Consider the following 21,351-nt stretch of genomic DNA (forward strand, 5'->3'; position numbering starts at 1 on the left):
GCCGGGGCTGCGACAGCCGCCCTCCGTCCCCTGCTGTCCCCTCCCGTCCCCTCCCGCTGGGGCGGCGCTCCCGGCTCCACTCCCCCGGCGGAGTCGGACCCTCCTCCAGCGGTGCTGTCCCCAGGCCAGCCGGGCGGCTGGAGTGGCCTTCTCGTTGACGACTCCAACGGGATTGCTTTTATTTCATCAGAAGACAACTCGTTCCTCGCCGGAGAGCAACGTCTCAGCTTCTCGTCGCCTGGTACAGCCCTGGGGCTGAGTCGCTGCGCCCCGACCGGAGCGTTGCGTTTTAAGAGATTCAGAAAGGTTTCGCTGGGGTAAGTGTGGTTTTAAATGCCGAGGATGAGATTTGGAAATAAGAAACACGAGTGAACAAGGACATGATTGGATACGTGTTGTTTTTGTAGAGCAGTCTGCTCTATAATTCTGTATGGTACTTACACAGAATAAAAACATTCCCCCTTAAGAACTAATTAAAATAGAGGCCCTTTTTCTGAAACACTTATATACAGTGGTTATTTTGAACTTAAGAATATCGCACTTTCTTTCAGTGGACTGTTTCAGCTACTAAAGTAAAGTTAACATTCATGTTCTGAAGATTAGAATCAAAAACTTTTCAATTTTCCATGTAAATATTCATTCTTCAGTCAGGGAAGATTTTTTTTCAGTAGTGTCTAGACCTAAACTGTCAAATATAGCTTGGATCTTGAAGTCACGACTTCATTTGTGGTATCTTTGTCTGTATTACTTCAGTGTTTTCTTAAAAATTTGGATGGACGAAAAGTGAGGCTGCACTTGGGGCCAGTTTCTCTCACCCTGTTACAAACAGTCCTCATGAGTCAGGTTTGTTGGCACGGACACGTCCTGAGACTGCTCTGCCTCAGTGGGTTTGGATTATTTTTCAACGTGCCTTAAGCAATGAAATATTTTGTTTATGAAATATACTGACGTGCATCACTAAGCAAATCTCTAGTTCTCTGCTAATGGGACATTCTGTAATGTGTCTTGGGTAGGGCATCGCTTTGCTATTGATGTCAGTGGGAGCAGAAATACAAACACAAAGGGCACATTTTAAGACAGTACAGACAGGGACTGTGGGTCTGATTTTGTATGAGTTCGTGGGAGTTGTTTGCCTCCCTGGGCAGGCACAAGGTCAGGACCAGTATGAGCAAAGAACTGTTCTGTGCTGCAGCTGACCTCAGGGATTTACATATTTTGTGACCAGTCTGTGCTCACAAGGCAATTCCCTGAGGCAGAACCTCAGGGAATGTACATCCAGCTTCTCGTCCTGTCAGAGGTTTTCACAAACAGCCACTCGGATGTAGAATTCAGAAAAAATACAATTGTAATTCAGTAAAAGAGAGACATGGGACTCCTGGAGTGTATCTGGTGGAGGGCAATGAGGATGATTGGGGAACTAGAGCATATCTCTTATGAGGAAAGGCTGCGGGAGCTGGGCCTGTTCAGCCCTGAGGAAAGACCTCATCGAGGGTTATAAATATCTAAAGGGAGGCATCAGAGGATGGACCAGACTCTGATCGGTGGTGCTGAGCAATAGGACAAGAGGCAACAGGCAGAAACTGAAGTTCCACTTGAACATGAGCAAGAACTTTACTGTGCAGGTGACCGAACACTGGCACAGATTGCCCAGAGAGGCTGTGGAGTCTCCCTCACTGGAGATACTCCAGACCCATCTGGACACAATCCTGTGCCACGTGCTCTGGGATGACCCAGCCTCTGAGCAGGGAGGTTGGACCAGGTGACCCACTGCGGTCCCTTCCGACCTGACCCGCTCTGTCAATCTGTGGCTCTGTAATAGTGTCTTTTCACCACGCGGGGGGAACGCGGTCCGGCACCGGGCACAGCGGGGCGGCCGCACGGCGCCACGTCCCTCCCTCCATCCCTCCGTCCCCTCACGGTTTCCCGCCCCTCGGCGCCGCCCCGGCCGGCGGGCGGGACGGAAGCGGCGGTCGCCGCGGCAACGGCGGGGCCATTTCCGACAGGGCGGCGGCGGCGGCGCGGGGCTGTGCGGGGGCTGTGCGAGGTGTGGGGGCCGTGCGGGGCTGAGGGACAGCGGCACATGGTGCCCAGCAAGGGCCGCACCGGCCGGGGCCCGCGGGCCGCGCCCGCACCGGTAGGTGCTGCGGGGGGTGCGGGCGGGCGGGCGGCGGCTCCCCCGGTGCCGTTTGTGTGTGTGCCCCCTGTGATGCGCTGGGAGGGGGTGTATGAGCCAGTCGGTGAAGGGGTTCTGTTAATCGTTCTGGTTGCTTCGCACGTAGGTGCCACGTTTTGTCATACAAACCCAAAGACCAGCATGTTTTGCCTTTTGAAAAGAGGCGTGTTTAAATGCAAGCGCTTGTTTTCTTCGTGATGAGAATTGCATCCCCATGGAAGTCGTGCTTCCAGTGTATTTTTAAAACTAAACGCAGCGTGATTTTTTTTTTAAAGCTAAAAATTATTTAGTGTTGCTTAGCGCTGTGCTGTGTTCTTCATGATATTTTTGCAAAATAGTTCCTTTCTTGACGCATTTTGCTGTTGAAAATGCCTGTATTGTTACATTTAACTCTTGGTGTTGATATCTGGTTTTGACAAACGTAGCATTTAATTTGTTTTTCTTTCAACTTGCAGGTTAATAATTGTGGTCTTCAGCTGGTTATCCAGACCTCATCAATACCAGATAAGAGCAAACCAGTAATTATTACCTTTTCTTGGATAACTATATGAATGAAAGCAGTTGTATGATACATACAAATTTGTATGCTTTCAGATAGGAATTACCTTTTCAGTAGTCATTTGTTGACTTATAATATCTAATGTATCTGATAATATTTTAGTAATTTATTTCATCCTCTCAGGGACATATAAAGTAAAAACAGGGGAATGTACTCTACCCTGCCACAAACTTTATATATATATGTACATATATATATAAAGGGGTTCTGCCTGAACCCCTCTTTCTCCTGTACTCCTTACAGGGTGGGATTATTTTTCTTTATTTAGTCAACTACATATGCATGTGCTGGTAACTTCCATATTTTCATTTTGGTTTCCAACACTGAAGCTTTTTTCCTAAAAGAATGAGTAAACCTTTTACTGGAGAAGTTATTATTTTTTAAAATAATTAGTAGAATTTCCTGAGAATCGTAGTTACTACTGAGGTTGTGTTTGTCTGTGTAGGTGTTATTTGCATTTGAAAACTTTAACATTTGTCTTAAATGTTGTGTTACAGTTTGAATTCAGGATAAATAAAGAACCATCATCTTTCCACAACAGACTTCTGCAGCATGATCTGGAAAAAAACTATTCAGGAAGACAAGGTGATATTCAGTAGGGTTTGCTTTGTTTGTCTTTTGTGTCTGTGTTTTATTAACCGAACAGTAAAGAGAGATTGTGTCATGATTAGAATATGTAAGAGTGACAGCTTTTCCTTCTTGCCTACAGTAATTCAATGTCATTACTGTTGCATTACATCCTTAACTTGCTGTCCTGGTGCAGTTGTCTTTTCTCATCACATGTTTTCCCCTCATGGAAGAACATTATTTCTTCTACCTGCAAAGCCACAACCTATCAAGTGCCCTGCTGTTCGTTCCCTCAAAAAGCCACACAGTTCTCTCTTGTAACATTTTATGGGACATTTAACATCATAATATATATTTAGACAAAATTAGTTTCTAATTCAGAACCCCAATATGAAAAGATAATTTTCCTGTTGTGCTTGTGTGCTTTTGGCTTTGAAAAGCAAGATATTGGTGATATCACTGCTAACTGTGGTGAGGACTGGAAGAGCTCTGAAACAGCATTTCTTGACGTGCTACTGCTGCTTGCCTGTCATGTAAAAACAGTGATTGGCTAGGATAGAAGATCAATTTAAATGTTATGGCTATTCTTTATTCATTCTGGTAAAAAACAGAGACCAGCAGCCACTCAGAATGGGTTGATTTTTAGGGATATTATGCAACTTATGGAGTGAATGTAAGTCTGCAGCTTGGTTTTGTTCCCTGCGCAGGAGACCAAAGAGTATTAAGTCCTTTGGTGCGTAATAAGCAGCTCTGTCTCCCAGTCCCATCCAGTCTGACAGAACTGTCTGGTTTGGAGTTGAAGCAGAGTACAGGTTCTTTATCAGGATTTGGTGAGACTTCCATTCACACACCTACAAAATCCAGGTCCTGACTAAACAGCCACAGTGTTGGTTCACGTGCTTCAGGTAACACTGAGAAACATCAGTCTCTCTCTCTTTTGCTGGGTGCCTTACCAGAAGTGTTCCTAGTGCTCTCTTTGGATATTAAGAGAGGTTAGTAGGTCATTGTCAGGAAACCACTGGAAATATTTTTCAGAAATGTAAGACAGGCATTTAAACAGAGGCTTTTTATAGATCTTTCTGTAATGAAAGGGACCTTTCACATGTGTCTTTAGGAGGATGACAGTAGAAGGAAAAAGGTCACTTTACTGCCATCCTGTCATGTTTCAGACTGATTTTTAAATCCCTGGTCTTATGTTTATTGGTTTAAACACGTGACACAACTGATTTAAGACTTTTGCAACAATCTTGATTTTTTTTTTTTTTTAGTGTCTCCGATTTTTTTTTTCTTCACAGTTGTTTTGATTTTGAAGGATACATAATGTTGCTAGAGTAGCTAGTGATAAAATGTTAAGAGTAGCACTGAAAAGATTCTAAGTTGAACAACAAATTTTTTTACTCAAATAGTGATATATTTTAGACAATAATGAACTAACTCACTATAGCAGTTGTCTTTGTTGAAGAATTAATGTTTTTTCTGTTAACATTTGATTTATTTGAAGGAAGAGAATAAAAAAGAAAAAAAACAAGCAAAAAAAGGGGCAAACACATAGAAGTTGAGCCTGTATTTTTGTGGTAGTGTACGTGCCCAGTGATTTATTTTTGACCAGTATTTTTCAGTAGATCATGTTCCAAAGAAGCCAAAGCTCACAGAACACATTTGTTGATTAATTTTGCGGGTATTTTTAGACATCTTACCTCTTTGCTTTTATATTAATGAAATGGGTAAAGATGGACACCTTTATAAATATATTTTAAAGGGCTGCCTGTTTCTTTCTTGATAATGGAGTGAAATATAATACCAATCATTATGAGGTATTGCACGTACCTTTAAAAGACTTGGCATTTGTTTGTGGCTCAGTGGGACTTTTTCAATGTGTTAGTGGTTTAGTTTCTAGTTCTATCAATATCCACCTGATCCGTGTCTTTAAATTTATCTTAAGTTAGGAAATACCTTCTTTAAGTTGAGATTCTGAAATTATGAAACAATTACACAGCTTTATGTTAAAGCATCACTGGGTAATTCTAATCAAAATAAAAGCGTCTACAAAATATCTGCTTACAACAAATTGTTGACCAAAAATCTCTCAGAAATAAAACAAATGGATGTACTTTGGAAAGAGGATTTAGGGGGATATAGTCGAAAACAAAAAATAGCAGGAAAGAAAACTGATAAATCATAGCACTGAATGGAGGCAAAAAGCATGTTGTATACTATGTAATGCTTTATTCTTAATAAGCAAGAAAATTTTGCATTTAACACCTGTAGTTAATGACATGCACTTGCAAAAAAGTAATTCATATGTTCTCTGTATGATTTTTCTAATAGATAATACAAATTTTGGGAGCAGTTCATCAATAACATTTCCTGTATTGCAACGCACTGCTGAGGAAAAAATCCTGAACTCTGATAGACTTACCCTGGAAAGGTGAGAAGGTGACAGTGCACATGCCACAGCACACTAATGTATTTATATTTCAAATGTCAAGTTCTATAAACCAAAGAGAAATTTCATAGACATGGAACACTGAATTCTGGTATCAGCTGTCTGTTTATACAGTATCTGATGAAAAACTTAAAAAATTGTGAGGCCGCATCTGGTGAAATTTGAGTGTAGTCACAACATAAAACTTCCATATAGTTTCCATGTAACAAGCAAATCTCTGACTAAGAGGAGAGGAATTCAGAAAATTTTGGAAACACTTCTGCTATGTTTTCATGCTGATTTTTTAATAGGTAGGAGGAGTTACTTTATTTACAGACTTTAGTTAGCAAACCTAATTACCTTCACGTTACCTTAACTAAGATAATGTACTTCCCTCTGGTCAGTCAGAGTGGGTGAGTTGAAGGTGGGTTACCAATTTGTTACTTACATGGGTGGTTTGGTGTTTTTGTTTCTTTTATTCTTCCAGGCAAAAACTGACAGTGTGCCCAGTTATCGATGGGGAAGATCATCTTCGTCTGTTGAATTTCCAACATAACTTTATAACTCGGATCCAAAATATTTCTAATCTTCACCACCTTGTTTTCTTAGATTTATATGATAATCAGATCGAGGAAATAAGTGGGGTTTCAACTTTGAGATCCCTGAGAGTCCTTTTGTTGGGAAAGAACAGGTAAAAATAATAAAACTAACTTAAAACACCCTGCTTCTTTATGGTGTAACAACTGTGATCTGTCATTGTTTCTGTTACTTACAGTTCTCAGTTTGTGATGTTGCTTTGAGACCATCCCTAACACTTGCTAAGGGATCCTGCTGAGGAAGGACACAGCTTTTGTGCATCATGTTCTTCAGAAACTTTCTTTTTTACATATATTTTAGCAATAATTCTGAAGTACTTTACATGTATCCATCTAATCTTCTATTCTGATCAGCTGTTAAATATGTGTTCTTAGATTGGTATGACAGGTGGAATCTCTTTTCACATCAATTGGAGCATTCATTGATTATTTATAACCTACAGGAAGTATTTCTGTCTGATGTATTTAGCTGGGAAAAACACCAGACAGAGGAGTCATGAATTTGATGCTTACTTATTGATTCTAATCTTTAAGCCTCCAATACTGATAATTTAATAGAAGTATCTGTGGAATTGCTCACACACCTAAGGGCTGTGCTCTCATCTTGTTAACTTTCCTTATTTTCTTTATATTCAGCATAGTGAGAAGTGGTGAACAAATTTCAATTATGTGTAGATTATAAAGAATGTACCTCCCAATTCATCCTGTATTCAAACCTGACAACTTTCAGTAGTGCAGTGTATTACTGGAGCTAATAGCTTTGGTATTAAAAATCTCACTTGTAGATATCAGTTTTGTTTAGAGTAAAATCCTGGGGCATGGGAACTGTAAATTTAAGGTGAGGAATTACTTTTCATATCATAACCAGTGCAGTTTAGCCTGTTTGCCTAGAAGTATGTTTTGGGGATAGTTAGGACCAGACATACTCAGGAGTGATTGATTGCAGGTCAGACACAGTTGAAAGCAACTTGTTTTCAGCTTGATCTCTGTGTGATCTTTGGTTACTCTTGAAGCAAATGCTTAACACACATGTGTGTAATATCATCAGCCAGTAGATGATGCTGTTGAGAATATAATAGCCTAGGTTTGGAATCTGAGAAAATAGGACAGGACAGAGAAGTTTTCAGAAAATGAATTTGTTCAGGTAAGAAGACGTACTGCCAAACTTAGAGATCTCTGTTGTCTAGAAAGGGCTTTCAGGGTTTTTTTTAGTTCTGTGTTCTTTTAACAAACTCTCAAAAGCCTGTGTCACTATAGTTTTTCATTAAAATGGTTTGAAATTAGCTGTTTGCCAGTAAGATTCTTTTTTTAATTACTATTATTTAGGTATCTGGATAGGTTGGTTGTCGACTTTGTTTTCTAGGGGAGCAAGGATTCCTTCCTTTTTCTCTCTCTAGAAGAGCCACATACATACTGCTGCTATTGCATTATTGACAGTCAGGAAGGTAATAGTCTAAGGCATACTCATTTATTAATTTTTTTTTCGTGGTTCAGAACTTTGTTATTTTTCTGTTACTCCTGGCAGTCAGGAAAAAATGGCTAATGAAAAATACTTTTAATCTAATATTAAAAATAATCTATGTCATAATTGAAATCTTTCAGAATAAAGATGATCTCAAATCTGGAGAACCTAAAAAACCTTGATGTTTTAGATCTCCATGGAAATCAGGTATAGTACAATAACTTGATTACTTATTTTTCTTGTGTAGACATCATGTGTGTGCTGTGTCTTTTACTAAAACTGTTGTTTCTTGAAAGGGAACTGGTGGCAAATTTTTCAACTTTTGAGGTCACAGAAATAAGTAAATTAATAAAAGGGGACATGGTGTTTATTTTGAATCTTTGTATTAAGTCTCTTGTAATTCCAGCCTTGTACTTCAGGAGAGTTTCAGCAGTTAAAATTGAGTCCACTGGGTGTAGTAACACTCACACCTACACAGTAGTCACCTACCACAAGTATTTGTGGTGCAGTTAAAGTAACACAGTCTTGGAAGTCATATAAAATTTTAAGATCCCATTGATTGTTGTGTTGTTTCTACTGTTGGTGGTCTTACAAAACCAGATCCCTTACATATATGTGGAAGACTTAAATTTGTGCAGGAAAAAGCAGAGTGGGTCTGAGCTCTTCGTTGATTCGTGCTTGTGAAGGGACTTAGGTCACTTAACATCTGTTCAGGTTCTTCAGTTTGATACTAAACAATCATTTGTGCTTCAAGGGGTGCATGGAGTTTTAGCTGTAGTACATGTAAGAAGATTTTTTGTTTAATGGGTATGTCAGAAGCAGCATGGAGTGTCAGGGGCAAGCTGGATATAGTATTCTTTGTCAAATAAATTCAAACCACATGTAATACAAAATGTCCCATAATTCAGATGTTTAAAACAACATGTGGTTATTGTGACTGTATAGGACCAACGTGTGAATTCTCTGCATTCCTCTTTTGAGGGTTTTAATGTCTTACTGATTTCTCTGTGTGTGTTTATTCTACAATTGCTTGACAGTGAAGAGTGGAAATGCTTTAAAAAAAAAAAAAAAGACAAAGACAAGCCAGCACTATAGGGAGTTATTGTTAAAAGTGCTGCAGTAAGTTTGGGGCTGCATTGAGTAACACCAGGCAAACAGTGTGTGTGTTATGCAGTGCCAGAGGCAGTCTAGGACCAGATGATGGCAATGCCCTTGGAGTCTTGGCCATCTCCAAACGTGTTCATTCTAAGGTTTTGTGTGGTTATCATCCTTTTCTTACTGCTGTTGGAAATCGAAGGGGAGTTATGTTTTTGATAAAAATACTTGCAGATAAAGCTGTGCCAGTCAGCACACTTTCACAGCACAAAAGAAGGAGTCACTGATGGAAATGAAACACATCATGCACAGCTCTTACAAGTGATTGTGATTTAGACTGGACTTGATTTTCCCCCCTTCTTTTTTTTTTTTCCCTTCAAGTATCTGTACAACTCTCTTTATATTAATTTACTACTTTACTAGGAGTTGTGGGCATAGTGCCCAGCTGGCTGTTGCTAGATCAGCTTCATAATGATAGTCCTACTTTGATCCAGAGAACATCACAAATTACCCTATGTAAGGAACTAATACCGTGGAATATAGTAAGTTATTTTGGTTTTCAGAATGTTTGAATCATAAACGTATATGTGAAGGGCACAAATGTTAAAAAATGGAATTGGGGTTTTTTGCATTTTTTTTTATAGGTTTATTGTATTTTTTTCATGGAAAGACCTAATAAAGACTACGAACTTCGTTTCTATTAATAAATTACCTTTTCGTTCCTTTCCAGTTTAAAGATATGCAAGTTATCCCTTTTAGATTCTTTTTCCCTGTCTTTGAGAAATTCAAAATTTGAAACACCAATCTGCTGTACACAGTATTAGTTCTTTTTGAAGGCATAATGAAGGGAAGAAATGCTGATGTATCTGCTTAGTGTATTAGTGCCCTGTTTGAAGGCTGTTCTTTGTTGTTGTTGTTTGCTTATGTAACAGTGAATAAGGGGCTCTTTTAACTCTATTTAAATTTGTGGTATTTTTATTTAGGGCAGCCTTCTAGTCTATCTTAAGAGATATTTCTTCTACACTGTAAATTTTTGAAGAACAGATTTAAACAGCAGAATTGGCTTTGAGAACTTCAAAAAATACGGTTTCCAGTGTTCCAGAATGTAACAATTTAAAAAACAGATCAGTAAAATTAGAGCCAGCCTTATGTCAGCGGTGTTCTGCAGAAGGACAACAATCATTGAGCATTGTTAATTATGCTCAGAATCATTTCTATGTTCCCAGTGATCCCAGATGATCATTGAACAATGACCTTGTGTCCAAGTTATAGTAAAGTATTGGAAATACATTAGGCTATCAAAAAATGTTAGCTGTTTTCATTATACACAGTAGTTCTATGTAAGATGAGAGATCTCAGTGGCATCTGAGTAGATTGTTGTGGTTTAACCCCATCCAGCACCTAAATACCACCAACCCCTGGCTCACCAACACCACCCTTCCCTGCAGTTGGACAGGGAGGAGAATCAGAAAAACAGGTGAAACCTGTGTGTTGAGGTAAGAACAGTTTAACTGAATCAAATTAAAATCCAATTCTAAAGATAATAACAGTAATCGTAATGAAAAGGAGAAAGAGAGATGAGTGAAACCCGGGAGAAAGAAGAGGTGAGCAGTGCAACTGCTCTCCACATCCTGACCAACGCCCAGCCTGTCCACAACAGGCAGCTGGCAGTTCCTGGCCAGCTCCCCTCAGTTTATACACCAAGTGTTTCATGGCATGGAACGTCCCTTCGGCCAGTTCAGCTCAGCTCTCCTGGCTGTGCCCTCACGACTCGTGCCCCTGCTCATTGGCAGAGCATGAGGCACTGGAAGTCCTTAACTTAGGGAAAGCACTGCTTAGAATAACTGAAACATCAGCATGTTGCCAGCATAATTCTTGCACTAAATTTAAACCAGCTCTGTAACAGCTATTAAGAAGAAAACTAACTCTATTCCAGCTGATGCAGAATATCAATACTCAAATAGGATGCGTCCAGAATATGAATATTACTAATTTTATTTATCAAAAATAGTTCCAGAGCCTAGCTAGAACTTATTTATTCTTGTTAGTGTTCATGAAGTAGTAGCAGTTCAGAGGAAAGCTGGATTCATGTTTTAGTCTTAGTCCCTCCCTTCCTCTCTCTGGGAGTGTAAATCAGTCCTGCAGATGGAATGCAGATTGGGAAACTTCTGAAGAGGTAATGTTTCCAAAAGGTTGGAGGTGAGGAAAAAGAGAAGGAGAAAAATTTCATTTTTGTTGACTTTTGGGAAAGTATTCTGGTTTATTTGCATGCTGGGTTCTTTGGATGATATGATTTGCTCAGAACTTTGAGACTTCTCCTGCCAAGTGAGAAATATACTGGGAACCAGATGTACTTTAAAACATTGAGGTATAGTATTCCACGATGCTAAATGATAAACCTTGTATGATTTTTTTTTTCTCTTTTCTTTTTCAAATCAAGTTTTTAAATGCATTATACTTGAAAAAATCTCTTCATGTAATAAGTGGTCAAAAGAAAGTTAAAACCCCTCCAGTGTTACGTCTAATAAAATACTACACTTAATGCATATGCCTTACAAAAATGACAAAATATGAATTCTTTTGTCATACAACTACTCTTTACCTGTGTTTCTACTCTTTACCTGTGTTTCTACATGATTTATTAAGGCTCTTGATACTAATACTGCCCAGTAAAAGTTTGTAAGAATACAGCATTTTAGTACCACTGATTGAATTTTCACATAGAGACTCTCTTTCTATGATTAACACACTAATATGGACACAGGATACTGCATCATTCAGGGACCCTACACAGGAATTTTATTCTAGAATGCTTGAAGTATAAAAAGTCATTGGAGTAATTTCTTGTGTTCTGTTTAGTTCTGTGAGTTACTTTTCTTGCCAAAAGTTCAAGATATAAGTAAAAGGACAAATAATGAAACCTGATTTTTTTTACAGACGTGAACTTCTTTTCAGTAATCTCAGAAATGTTTTTTAAAAGATGCAACTTTTGTGCATTTAATTATTTGTGCAATTTAATTATTAATGAGTGATTATTAGGGGCAAAAAAAACCTTCTTCTGAGCTCTGTTTCATAGCGAAGTATTCAAAGGTACAAGCAAACAAGAAAATAGAATAGTGGTTTTGTTCAGTGTTTACAAGTAGTCTTTGACTTGTGTACTTCAAAAGGCAAATAGAAATGGTTAACAATCTTATTTATAATTAATAGAAAATAGTCATAGATAAAATTTCTTTACGGTATTATCAAAGTGTTACTTGAATCACCCAAAAAAAGGTGATAATAACTTGTCTTATTCCATATCTAATAGTGTATATGAGAAGCTGGTGTCCCTTCATGTGGGCATGAATAATTGAAACAGGAAATCCAGTAGAGTTAATCTGGAAATTTAGCAAAGTGTGAGAGTATCTCTATACATTGCTGATGAAATCATTATCTTTGCAGTAGCAGTAAAATGCCAGGATTAATATTCCACCCTGTGGCATGCAGAAATTCTGGCTAAGCAGATATCTGCAGAGGTCTGTGCTCTTCGTGCCAGCCATCTGCTCTCAGTGTTGCTTTTACAAGTTTTTTTTTGTCTGAATATATTCTTCTAAATAGTGGCATTTTCTGTTCCTCTTGCTGTAATATTTTTGTATCCTGATAATTTTTTTCTCTGCATAAAAAAAAAAGTAAGTGGATAGTTTAATTAGCACTTGAATCAAAAGCAGGCTTAGGATGTTATTTAATTTTGGTCTTGGTATCTACTTTGGTGTGTTTTTTAATAGAAAAATTGCTGAAGTGCTGTTTATAGCAGCATATTCCAGTCATATGCCACAGACTCATATATGGGTACATACATGAAAATTACCAACTCAAACTGTTAAATAATAGCTGCCTTGCCTCTTCTATTCCAGGAAGTGTCAGGGACTTGCTGTAAACTGGCACAGCCAGGGTTGTGCTGGTCTAAAGGCCCAGGAAGTTCTCTGTCCCTGGGAAGGTGACACCAGGGAAGGTGTCCCCGAGGACTGGGCGTTGGAGGGGGCTTGCAGTGGCCCAGCAGATGATCATTCTCATTGAAAGGGACAATGTTAGGACATTGTCAGTAGCTCTGTGCCCTGTATCCTTGGATGCACTGCCCCACAGGGTGGCTGGCTGGAGTCTTTGCCACAGGAAGACCTGCTGCCTTTTTGCCACACAGCACAGGTTTCACCAAGAGTATGACAGGCACATTCCCCATGCAGTGGCTGTGCTTCTCCTCCATGTATGCAAGTCATGCATAAGTGTCTGCAGGGGTGCTGGGGGACAGACCACTGTGAGAAATAAATATCTGCATAGACAACCTTGTGTGGATCACTGAGGAATGCTAACAGCAGGAAGGGAACCCATGTTGTGTCACCACAGCAGTAATCAATGCCTTTGTAAAACACAATTGTTTTTCCAGAAGTTAAACATAAAATTAAGGGTCATTAGCTATTTTTACTCTTTTTATTACTTTTTTTTTTTCATTGTCACCTGAATCTTTAAAATAGGGTATAAAGTATAAAAACAAACCTCTGGCAGCTGCCTGTTTACTGTAGCTCAGACTCTTTGTTTGATCCCTGCATTTTCTAATCACGGGAAGCCATGAGTTGCTGAAGTGCTGAGGACTGTCAAGCAGATGTGCTGTGTATCCCAACTAAGGATGCTGCTGCTTCTTTCCTAACCTTTGAATATGTCTTTCTGATCCCAGCAATTACCTGCTCATAAAACTTCCTTTCAAGCTGCAATTTCAAATAGTTTTCTTCTTCAGAGGCTGTGGGTGCTACTGGCCCCTGCCTCACAGCAGGTTCCTGTCCTCATGACCAGCTGCAAAATCTGTCTGTGGAGCCCCTGTAGATAGAGCTGTGAGTGCTGCTGCTGACTTAAAGAGTCATGAAGGGAAATTGGTGCAGAGTTCTGTGATGGTAGGAAGGTAAGATGCTGCTTATTCTTGCAGCATAGGCACCAGGAGATTTGTTTGAGTGTGTTTGCAGACAAATTAAGGATGAACCATGCACAGAATTTCCTCATTTTGGCATACCTTGGTATCATCAGCGTTGTCTTGGTTTTATGGTGTCTTTGAGGTTGCTGCTGCAGAGCAGCACAGCTGAAGTAACCTGATTTCTGATGGCAGGAAGGAAATGTTGACTGAGGTTTACTGCAGCGTGGCCAGAAGGGTATTAGTGAATATTCATTCTGAGTTTCTGGCAGACTGTAACTTTTTTTCAACTGTTGGATATGAGTGTCATGGTTTATAAAAATCCACAAGCACACTATTGCATTAACTCAATTGTTCATGTTTACTTTTTTTGCAAAAAGTATGTGCAATGTGTATCTATTTTATATCCATTTAAACCACAGTGAGCATCTTTATCATACTCTTTCACAGATTACTAAAATAGAGAACATCAGTCATTTGAGTGAGCTGAGGGTGTTAAACCTTGCCAGAAACCTACTGACCATTGTAGAAAATCTGAATGGACTGGATTCCCTCACAGAGCTCAACCTTCGTCATAATCAAGTCTCTGCTATAGTAAGGAGCAAAACTCTTTCATTTTTCCTTTTTTCCCCTTTTCTTTGATTTTGACAAAATGCACTATAACTTCTTTAAACCATATCAGCATTTCAGAAATCTTGTGTTTTCCTTGTGTTGTTTCATGTTTTTCTCCTGCAATACTTCAGTTCACAACATAAAGGTGAAAAAAAGAGAAATTAATTTTTGGTGTTATTGTCTTCAAATGTGATCGGGGAGGCTGGACTTAGGTGGCCTTTAAAGATCCCTTCCAACCCAAACATTGCTATGATTCTATGATGACTTGTAGTGCTTCAGATTTTGAAAGCTCATGATGTTCCTCTATCAGGGGGGTAAAAAGAGTTTCTGGAGCAGATTTGTGGTCTGCATACAAATTTAGATACTTTTCTTCCACACAATTTTGTTTTCTAGAAATATTCCCAATTTCTGTAGTTTAGGTAAGCAGTCAAATCATCTTAAATTTCATGATCTTAAGAATTTTCTCTGCATTTGTGCCAGAAACAGAGGTATGGATCATAAAAGCAGAATTTCCCAGTTCAAGTTTCAGCCTAGCACTGTAAGTCTTCATGTTCTAAAAATAAAGTTTTTCACTCCGCAATTTGAGTTGTAGTTCAGATATGGCAAGTATATTCTCTGAACAAGAACCTTTTAAAATAAAACAGTATTTATTTATAAACTTGTATGGCATTAAAAGCATGAATCTATACATACCAGGAACTATGAAATAACTGTTTATTTTCCTGTTGTGAATTAGGGGCACTGTTTCTTTGAAAGACTGATCTGCTTGTTTGCTTTGAGGTATTAAAAGTTTAGAATTTTGGATTTTTTCACCTGCAGCTTGATCTTAGACTTGAAGGAGAACTGCTCAAGGTGTTCACCATCTTTTCACAAAAGAGCTCCTGCCCTCTATGTCCACTGCCCTATAAGACTTTGTATAAAAACTGAAGGAGCTGGAGGCTTTTTTATTTAATAATCCTACCTAGTGTTTGCTGTCACACCTGTGAGACTTCCAACATATTTTAAAGGGCAGTAACATATCACTTTAGTTATGGGAATTTGTCTTCTCCAGTGATTAGTTGAAATCATTGCTGCTAAAGAATTATTATGTGTGACCCTGTAATGCCTGTCTTCATGTGTGTGTCCACTGATTTCATGTGTGCCCACCCCTTTAGGCATCAGCACTTAGGGGCAGAGGGGATGTCCAGATGTAATTCTCTTGTGAACTCCAGCTTTCCATGGTCTGACCTGGGAGGATTCAGAGCAGCTCTAACCAGGAGTTTTGCAGCTGCAGACTTGACCACGTAAGCCCTGCTCACTGTACCCAGCAGGGACTCTCAGCAGCCCCTGGTAGCTCACATTTGGGGTTTCAGTAATAGCAGCTCCGTGGTTGGTTTAGAGCTGCCTTTGTTCACCTGTTTGGTTGGAATGAACTGGTTCTGGAATGCTCTGTAAACGTGTTACAAATCTTATGGAGAGAGGAAGAGCTCTAGATTTGATTGTGTGGCCAAAATCAAGGCAGGGAGCTCTGATGCTCCTTTCCATTTCTGAGCTTTGTGTCCACTGGCTTCAAGCAGGGTAAGGAGATGCAGGCTTGGAACAGAGGAGTTAGGTGTGCAGGCTGAATGGTTTGTGAGTCACTGCACGCTGTGATACCTGTCTGTTATGGGTTTATATTTCACAAATGAAGTTATTTGATATGTTAAATAATCTTGATACGTTTCATCTTACTAATAGTTGAGCTATTTGCTGTTTAGAGGTTTTCTGCAAAGGTCTTTAGTGACATATATTAAATTTACAGTTGCTTATTCTGGAAGCTCGTTCCTTTTTGAAAATGTTAATTGTAGAGGTTGTAAAGGTGACAGAGTCCTTCAGATCATTCTCTGACAGAAGAGTCACTGCTGTTTGGTGGTGCTACTTGCACTGCTGTATTGCACTTCAAAAACCTTATTTCAGCAAACCTTTTTCTTTTTTTTTCTTCCCCCCTTTTTTTTTTTTTTAGCGTGTTTATCCTGCAGCTTAAGTGCTGAGACAGCACCTTGGCTTGTTTCCCAAAAGCCTGTTCAAAAAGCAGCAGCAGCCCTATCTTCTTTTTCTTTAACATCATTTGCTTTGCAAGTGATGCAGCGTGTTCTGCAGAGTAGGGATCTGCACTGAAACACTCCCTTGCAGTCTGCACTGGGGAGAGATGGAGCTGCACCTTCAACAGAAATCAGTGTTGCAGCAAGGTTATGGCATCCAGAAATGAAAGTGTCTCATCAGGCCAGGTAGAGAGGTTCAAAAGCTACTTCAGCTACTGAATTTGTGCCTCTATCTCTTCCTTCTAGAAAGATGTGGATACTTTGCCCTGTCTCCAGCGTCTCTTCCTCAGCTTCAACAATATATCTAGGTAAGGGAAATAGTAGTTTGCTTCCTATCAGTAATTTGAAATATCCTATTGGAGCTGTATTTCATTACAGTTAAAATTCAAACACTGTGAGTAAAGATACTTTTCTTCTCCCCCCTAATATATCAGATAACATAACCAAGCCATTGTGTATTTTCTAATTTAAACATGAAAATTCTTTAAACCCTTTGCATTTAAATGTTAGTTGTACTATGAGTATTCTACCAAGAAACATGTATTTTTAATTTAAAAATGATCATACTGTTTATAGGGGTCAAAATTAGACGTGGTTTTGTGAATCTGTTGGTTTACTGTTAACCTAGATGTCTGTTAGAGCAACATTATGCAAGGTACAAATTATGCCTAAAATACCATCCCTGTATTTATGGAGTTACACAAACTGCTGAGTCAGATTCTGCTTACAATGGGGAGATTATTTCATGCTTGTATTTTACTTGTCCATATATTAATAAAGTCTGAAAGGTATATTCATGGTTCCCTTTCAGACCAGATGCAGAAGCAGAATAGCTCAGCTCACAAAGCAGGTCTTCTATAGTTTCAAGTAACTAAGAGCATTTTGTTATAAATAGAACTGTTTGTCTTCTGTGCCTTTTCATATTAATGCATTTTTCGAGTCTGCCTTCATACTCGTGCCAGTATTTAAACAAAAAAAAGTGCCTGCATTATCTTCACTTTGGTATGTCCTTTTTTTTTAATCCCTTGATCACCAGCAGCTTTCTTTGTTTAGAATCAAATAATTGAATGTGGGGTAGGGGAGAGAGGCTTCATGTTCTAATTACTGGAAATGCCGTGCTGTTCTTGTGCTATCTGCTTTCCCTGTAAAATGTACTTAGTGTGGGCTTTTATTGTAACAGCTACTCAAACATTTTATGCTGACCTGCATTGTGTTTTTTGCAGACAGCTCCAACCTACTTGTCTGTGTTCCTTAGGCTCTTAAAGTACAAATGCAGTACATCATCTTAAATACTCATGGCTATTAAGCATTTTAAAAAAAAATTCAAAGATGAACTGCAGGGATCTTTAATATGCTCTTCCCTTCGTTAATTAGCTAGCCTTTTTATCTTATGTTTTCAGCTGGCATAATGAAGAGGAGTTTAGCGTTTTGCTGCTCTTGAATAATTTCCAGAATTGAGACTTGCCTTTTGTTTCTGGTTTTCTAAAAAAAGGTCTCAGGTTGGCAGGAACAAGGAGGGGACTGCAGTAACTGCCTCCCTTGCTGTCGGGGAGCATCACTGCAGTCAGTGCAATTTCCATCTCTTTTTATATACTTGGTATATTTTGTGTCTCTTTCTGACGCCTTTCTCAAATTGTTTTATGCAAATTCCTGGTATTTTCACAGTGTTCAAAGAAGGGAAAATGTTCTGTTTTTTCTGTGAGGTTTTGAAATAAATTTCTCAAAGTTCATGTGATCAGTAGCTTGCTTCTTGGTCTTATATCATAATTTTTGTTATTTATTTATTGGGGCTTCAGTTGAACTATTAATAAATCAACTCAGTTTTCATGTAAGCTAGAAATATTTATTTAGAACATGTGTGCAAATACATAATTTAGTTTTAATTTTCAGTTGGAATAGGTATAAAAACCCCTTAAGGTTAAACAAAAGACTTTGCTCTTCTATAAATTTTGTGCACATATGTGGGTAGATAGGTGGATGGATAAGTTTAACTCTTGATTTACTAGTCATTATTTTAAAACAAATTAAAAATTCCTTTTGAACACATTTAGCTTGGATTTTTTAAATAGCAAACTTTTATTACATATTGCAGTTCTGAAGGCTAAAACCCCCATTAATTCCTGATTTTGAGTTACGTAGTAGATCTGTCTTCAAGCAGGAAAATGATTAAATATACAAGATCTTCTTGACTGTCTGTTTTTGATGCTTGGCTTGATACTGTTTGAACTGACTGAAGAAGTTCTATGTAGCCATAATACTTGTGAATTGCTGTGCTCCATCTGAACGTTCTTACACCCCTTTTAAATGATTTTGTGTGCTTTTGAGTTTAATGTGTGCCATGTGGTAAAATGAAGAATTATTTTCCCTGGAAACAGCCACATCTATATAACTGAATTTTCTCTGACAAGCAAATTGGTGCACAAATACCCTCATTCATTTATCTGTAGGTGCATAGAAAAAACCTGCAAATGGAAACAAACAAAAAAATTGCCAAAACTTGAGTATGTTTGTTACAGTTTCATGAAAATATTTTATTAATGCTCCTTTTTAAAAAATAGCATTTTTCAGGCAATTCTTCCGTGGAAAGTTTTTCTCGTTCCTGTTTTTCTGTGTCAGCAAAAATCCCTGAGTCTTACATTGACACACACTGACATATTGAATTAATATTTCAGCAGAAGACTCGGGAATGCCATTTAAAATTGTCACTATTTAAAGCATGAGAATCTATCATGGGTTGAATCACTATTTTTGTTTTTTTACCTCACGCCTCAGAGGAGGGCTCAGAATCCTGCTGCTTCTCTGCAGAGCAGTCAAGTAAAAAAGGATGCATTGGCAAGATAATGGAAGTGAAAACCAAATGCTGTAGGAGTTGATGCTGCTCTGAAACAAAGAAGTCCTGGGTTTGGCTTCAGCCCAAAAATACTTAGCAGTTACAAACTGAAAGTGTTCATAGCTGATGGCTGAAGGTAATACATATATATACCCAGAACTATGTCCCCCTTATAAAGAAGGGGGAGACATCCCATTTTGAATTTGTCTTGTGGTACAGGGAAAAGGTTGCAGAAACTTCTTCAGGAAAGATATGCCACTGGGATTCAGAAAGAGGGTTAGTGCTCATATTTTCAGATGTGACACTGGGAAAGACCATTCTTTAGTCTTGAAAACAAAATACAGATTGTCACTGTTACGTTGCTGTCCGGGTCAGCACTATGTTGGCTTTTTCATTTAGCAAGCATCTTGTCTGGCCATAGGGGAAGAGATGAATACAAGCTCATGTAATAGGTTTTCTTCGTTTGGTTGCTGACTTGGAAACCCGAGAGAAGGAATGTTCTTAGCCTGATAAGAACAGGACCATACCTTTTTTTCTCAGCAGAATATAAATTTATAAATAGGTTGTTAAATGCTTGAACAAAAGCAGTGCAAGGGGAATGAAAGGTTGGCTGTGGTAACACCTGTTTTCATCGGTAGTTTGGTGGTTAGAAATATGAAAAAAATCCAAGTTTTCCTCTTTGACTGAATGTTTTTTGAACATACAGTTCCCTCTCAGGTGTTTTATGAGACTGTAGTGAGTATGCTGCCTTCCTTCTCTATTTCAGAACTTTTCTCCTTTATGGAACATGCTTTTAGAAAGCAGAGGATAAGTGTTCCTGTGTCTTGTGTGTAAATGTGTATCACTGGTGGAGGTTGAGCTTACAACACTCCAGGATGCTCTGCTGTTTTGTAATTGCCACGTTCTCATATGAGGCAGGAGAAGTGGGTTTGCATCCCCTCTGGCAGGGGGAGAATTGGATGCAGGACTCTGAGCATGAACACAAGATGTAAAACTGGTCTATTCTGAAAAGATTTCCAGGAAACACTTTTTTTAGAATTTAGCCCAAATTCACACTTTGTTTCTGTGTTGCTGAAACTACCGTTGTAGCAAAAACATTTTATCTAAGAGGAAAGAAGGACAGGAAGGAGAGATGGTTGCCATAGTTTGGTGGGACTCCTGCAGGAGAAGGTCTTTTGGAAAGGGAAATCAGACATTTCACTCGAGAAGACTGAGTCAGTCTGAAGCAGCATCATCCACAGCTGCTTTGTATTTCAGCAGCAGGTTAAAGACTCCTTTGTGGTGAACAGAGGCTGCAGAGAGCACTGAGATGTGGCCTCTGATTCCCTCGGGGTGGTCACCACGTGGCCATGTCACAGCAGTCTGTGTGCTGGGAACAGACAGCAGCTTGGGTGTAAAGTGTGGAATCTGTTTGGTGAGTGCATCACACAAAGGCTTTACTTGGTTTAGGGTTGGGATACCACTGTGACAAGTACAGCATATTAAGTTTTCTACATGGAGTTTCTAAAGCTCTGGTTTTTTATATGTGTACACAAAGATGTGAAAACGGTTATTTTGCACTACTGCTTCTTTCTAAAACTGAGCTGCCTATAGGGCAGCTGAAAGTAGGATAAAACAAACACATCTGTTTTAGCTCCAGAATGAATGTTCTGGTGTGTTGAAGCAGTGAGAATTTCAAAGCACAGCAGTATGTGTGAGTGGAAGGTCTTGAAAACGCTAGCAAGCTTTCAACTTTCCTGTCACTTCCTGAAGAAATTGTTTTTATTTAAAATCTGTAAGTCATATGTAATGGCAGAAGTACAGTTTGGTTAAATGTTTAGTGGGAAGTACTTGGAATAAATATATTTAATGCTTTTAAATATATTTAAATTTTTAAATAGTTTTGAAGACCAGAAATTTTCACGTTTGTCAGGCAAAATCTCTCCTTGTTCAATGGAAATTCGTTTGTTTTATTCTAACATGTTTAGAAGTTTGCTAAATTCTGTGTTATTTGGGAAGAATATCTTTCATCTTCAGGACGTGTTGAGTATGTATTT

The 21,351-nt window shown here is 38.8% G+C and overlaps 1 protein-coding gene across 2 annotated transcripts in view; it reads left to right on the forward strand.

Annotated features, from left to right (window-relative positions):
• Nucleotides 1-2,050: 2,050 nt before the first annotated feature.
• LRRC49 (leucine rich repeat containing 49) overlaps nt 2,051-21,351 on the forward strand; it is a 42,548-nt gene continuing 23,247 nt past the window's right edge. The window contains exons 1-8 of one of the 2 annotated variants that reach the window (XM_017827524.1): nt 2,051-2,134; nt 2,629-2,691; nt 3,230-3,317; nt 5,628-5,727; nt 6,212-6,415; nt 7,923-7,989; nt 14,264-14,407; nt 16,732-16,793. In XM_017827524.1, coding sequence (XP_017683013.1) covers nt 2,081-2,134; nt 2,629-2,691; nt 3,230-3,317; nt 5,628-5,727; nt 6,212-6,415; nt 7,923-7,989; nt 14,264-14,407; nt 16,732-16,793 — 782 coding nt within the window. In that variant the 5' untranslated portion in view covers nt 2,051-2,080. The remainder of the gene's footprint in view (nt 2,135-2,628; nt 2,692-3,229; nt 3,318-5,627; nt 5,728-6,211; nt 6,416-7,922; nt 7,990-14,263; nt 14,408-16,731; nt 16,794-21,351) is intronic. The other variant, XM_017827525.1, reaches the window with a different exon arrangement.

The sequence above is a fragment of the Lepidothrix coronata genome, unplaced genomic scaffold (assembly GCF_001604755.1).
Source record: "Lepidothrix coronata isolate B3197 unplaced genomic scaffold, Lepidothrix_coronata-1.0 Scaffold140, whole genome shotgun sequence".
NCBI lineage: Eukaryota > Metazoa > Chordata > Aves > Passeriformes > Pipridae > Lepidothrix > Lepidothrix coronata.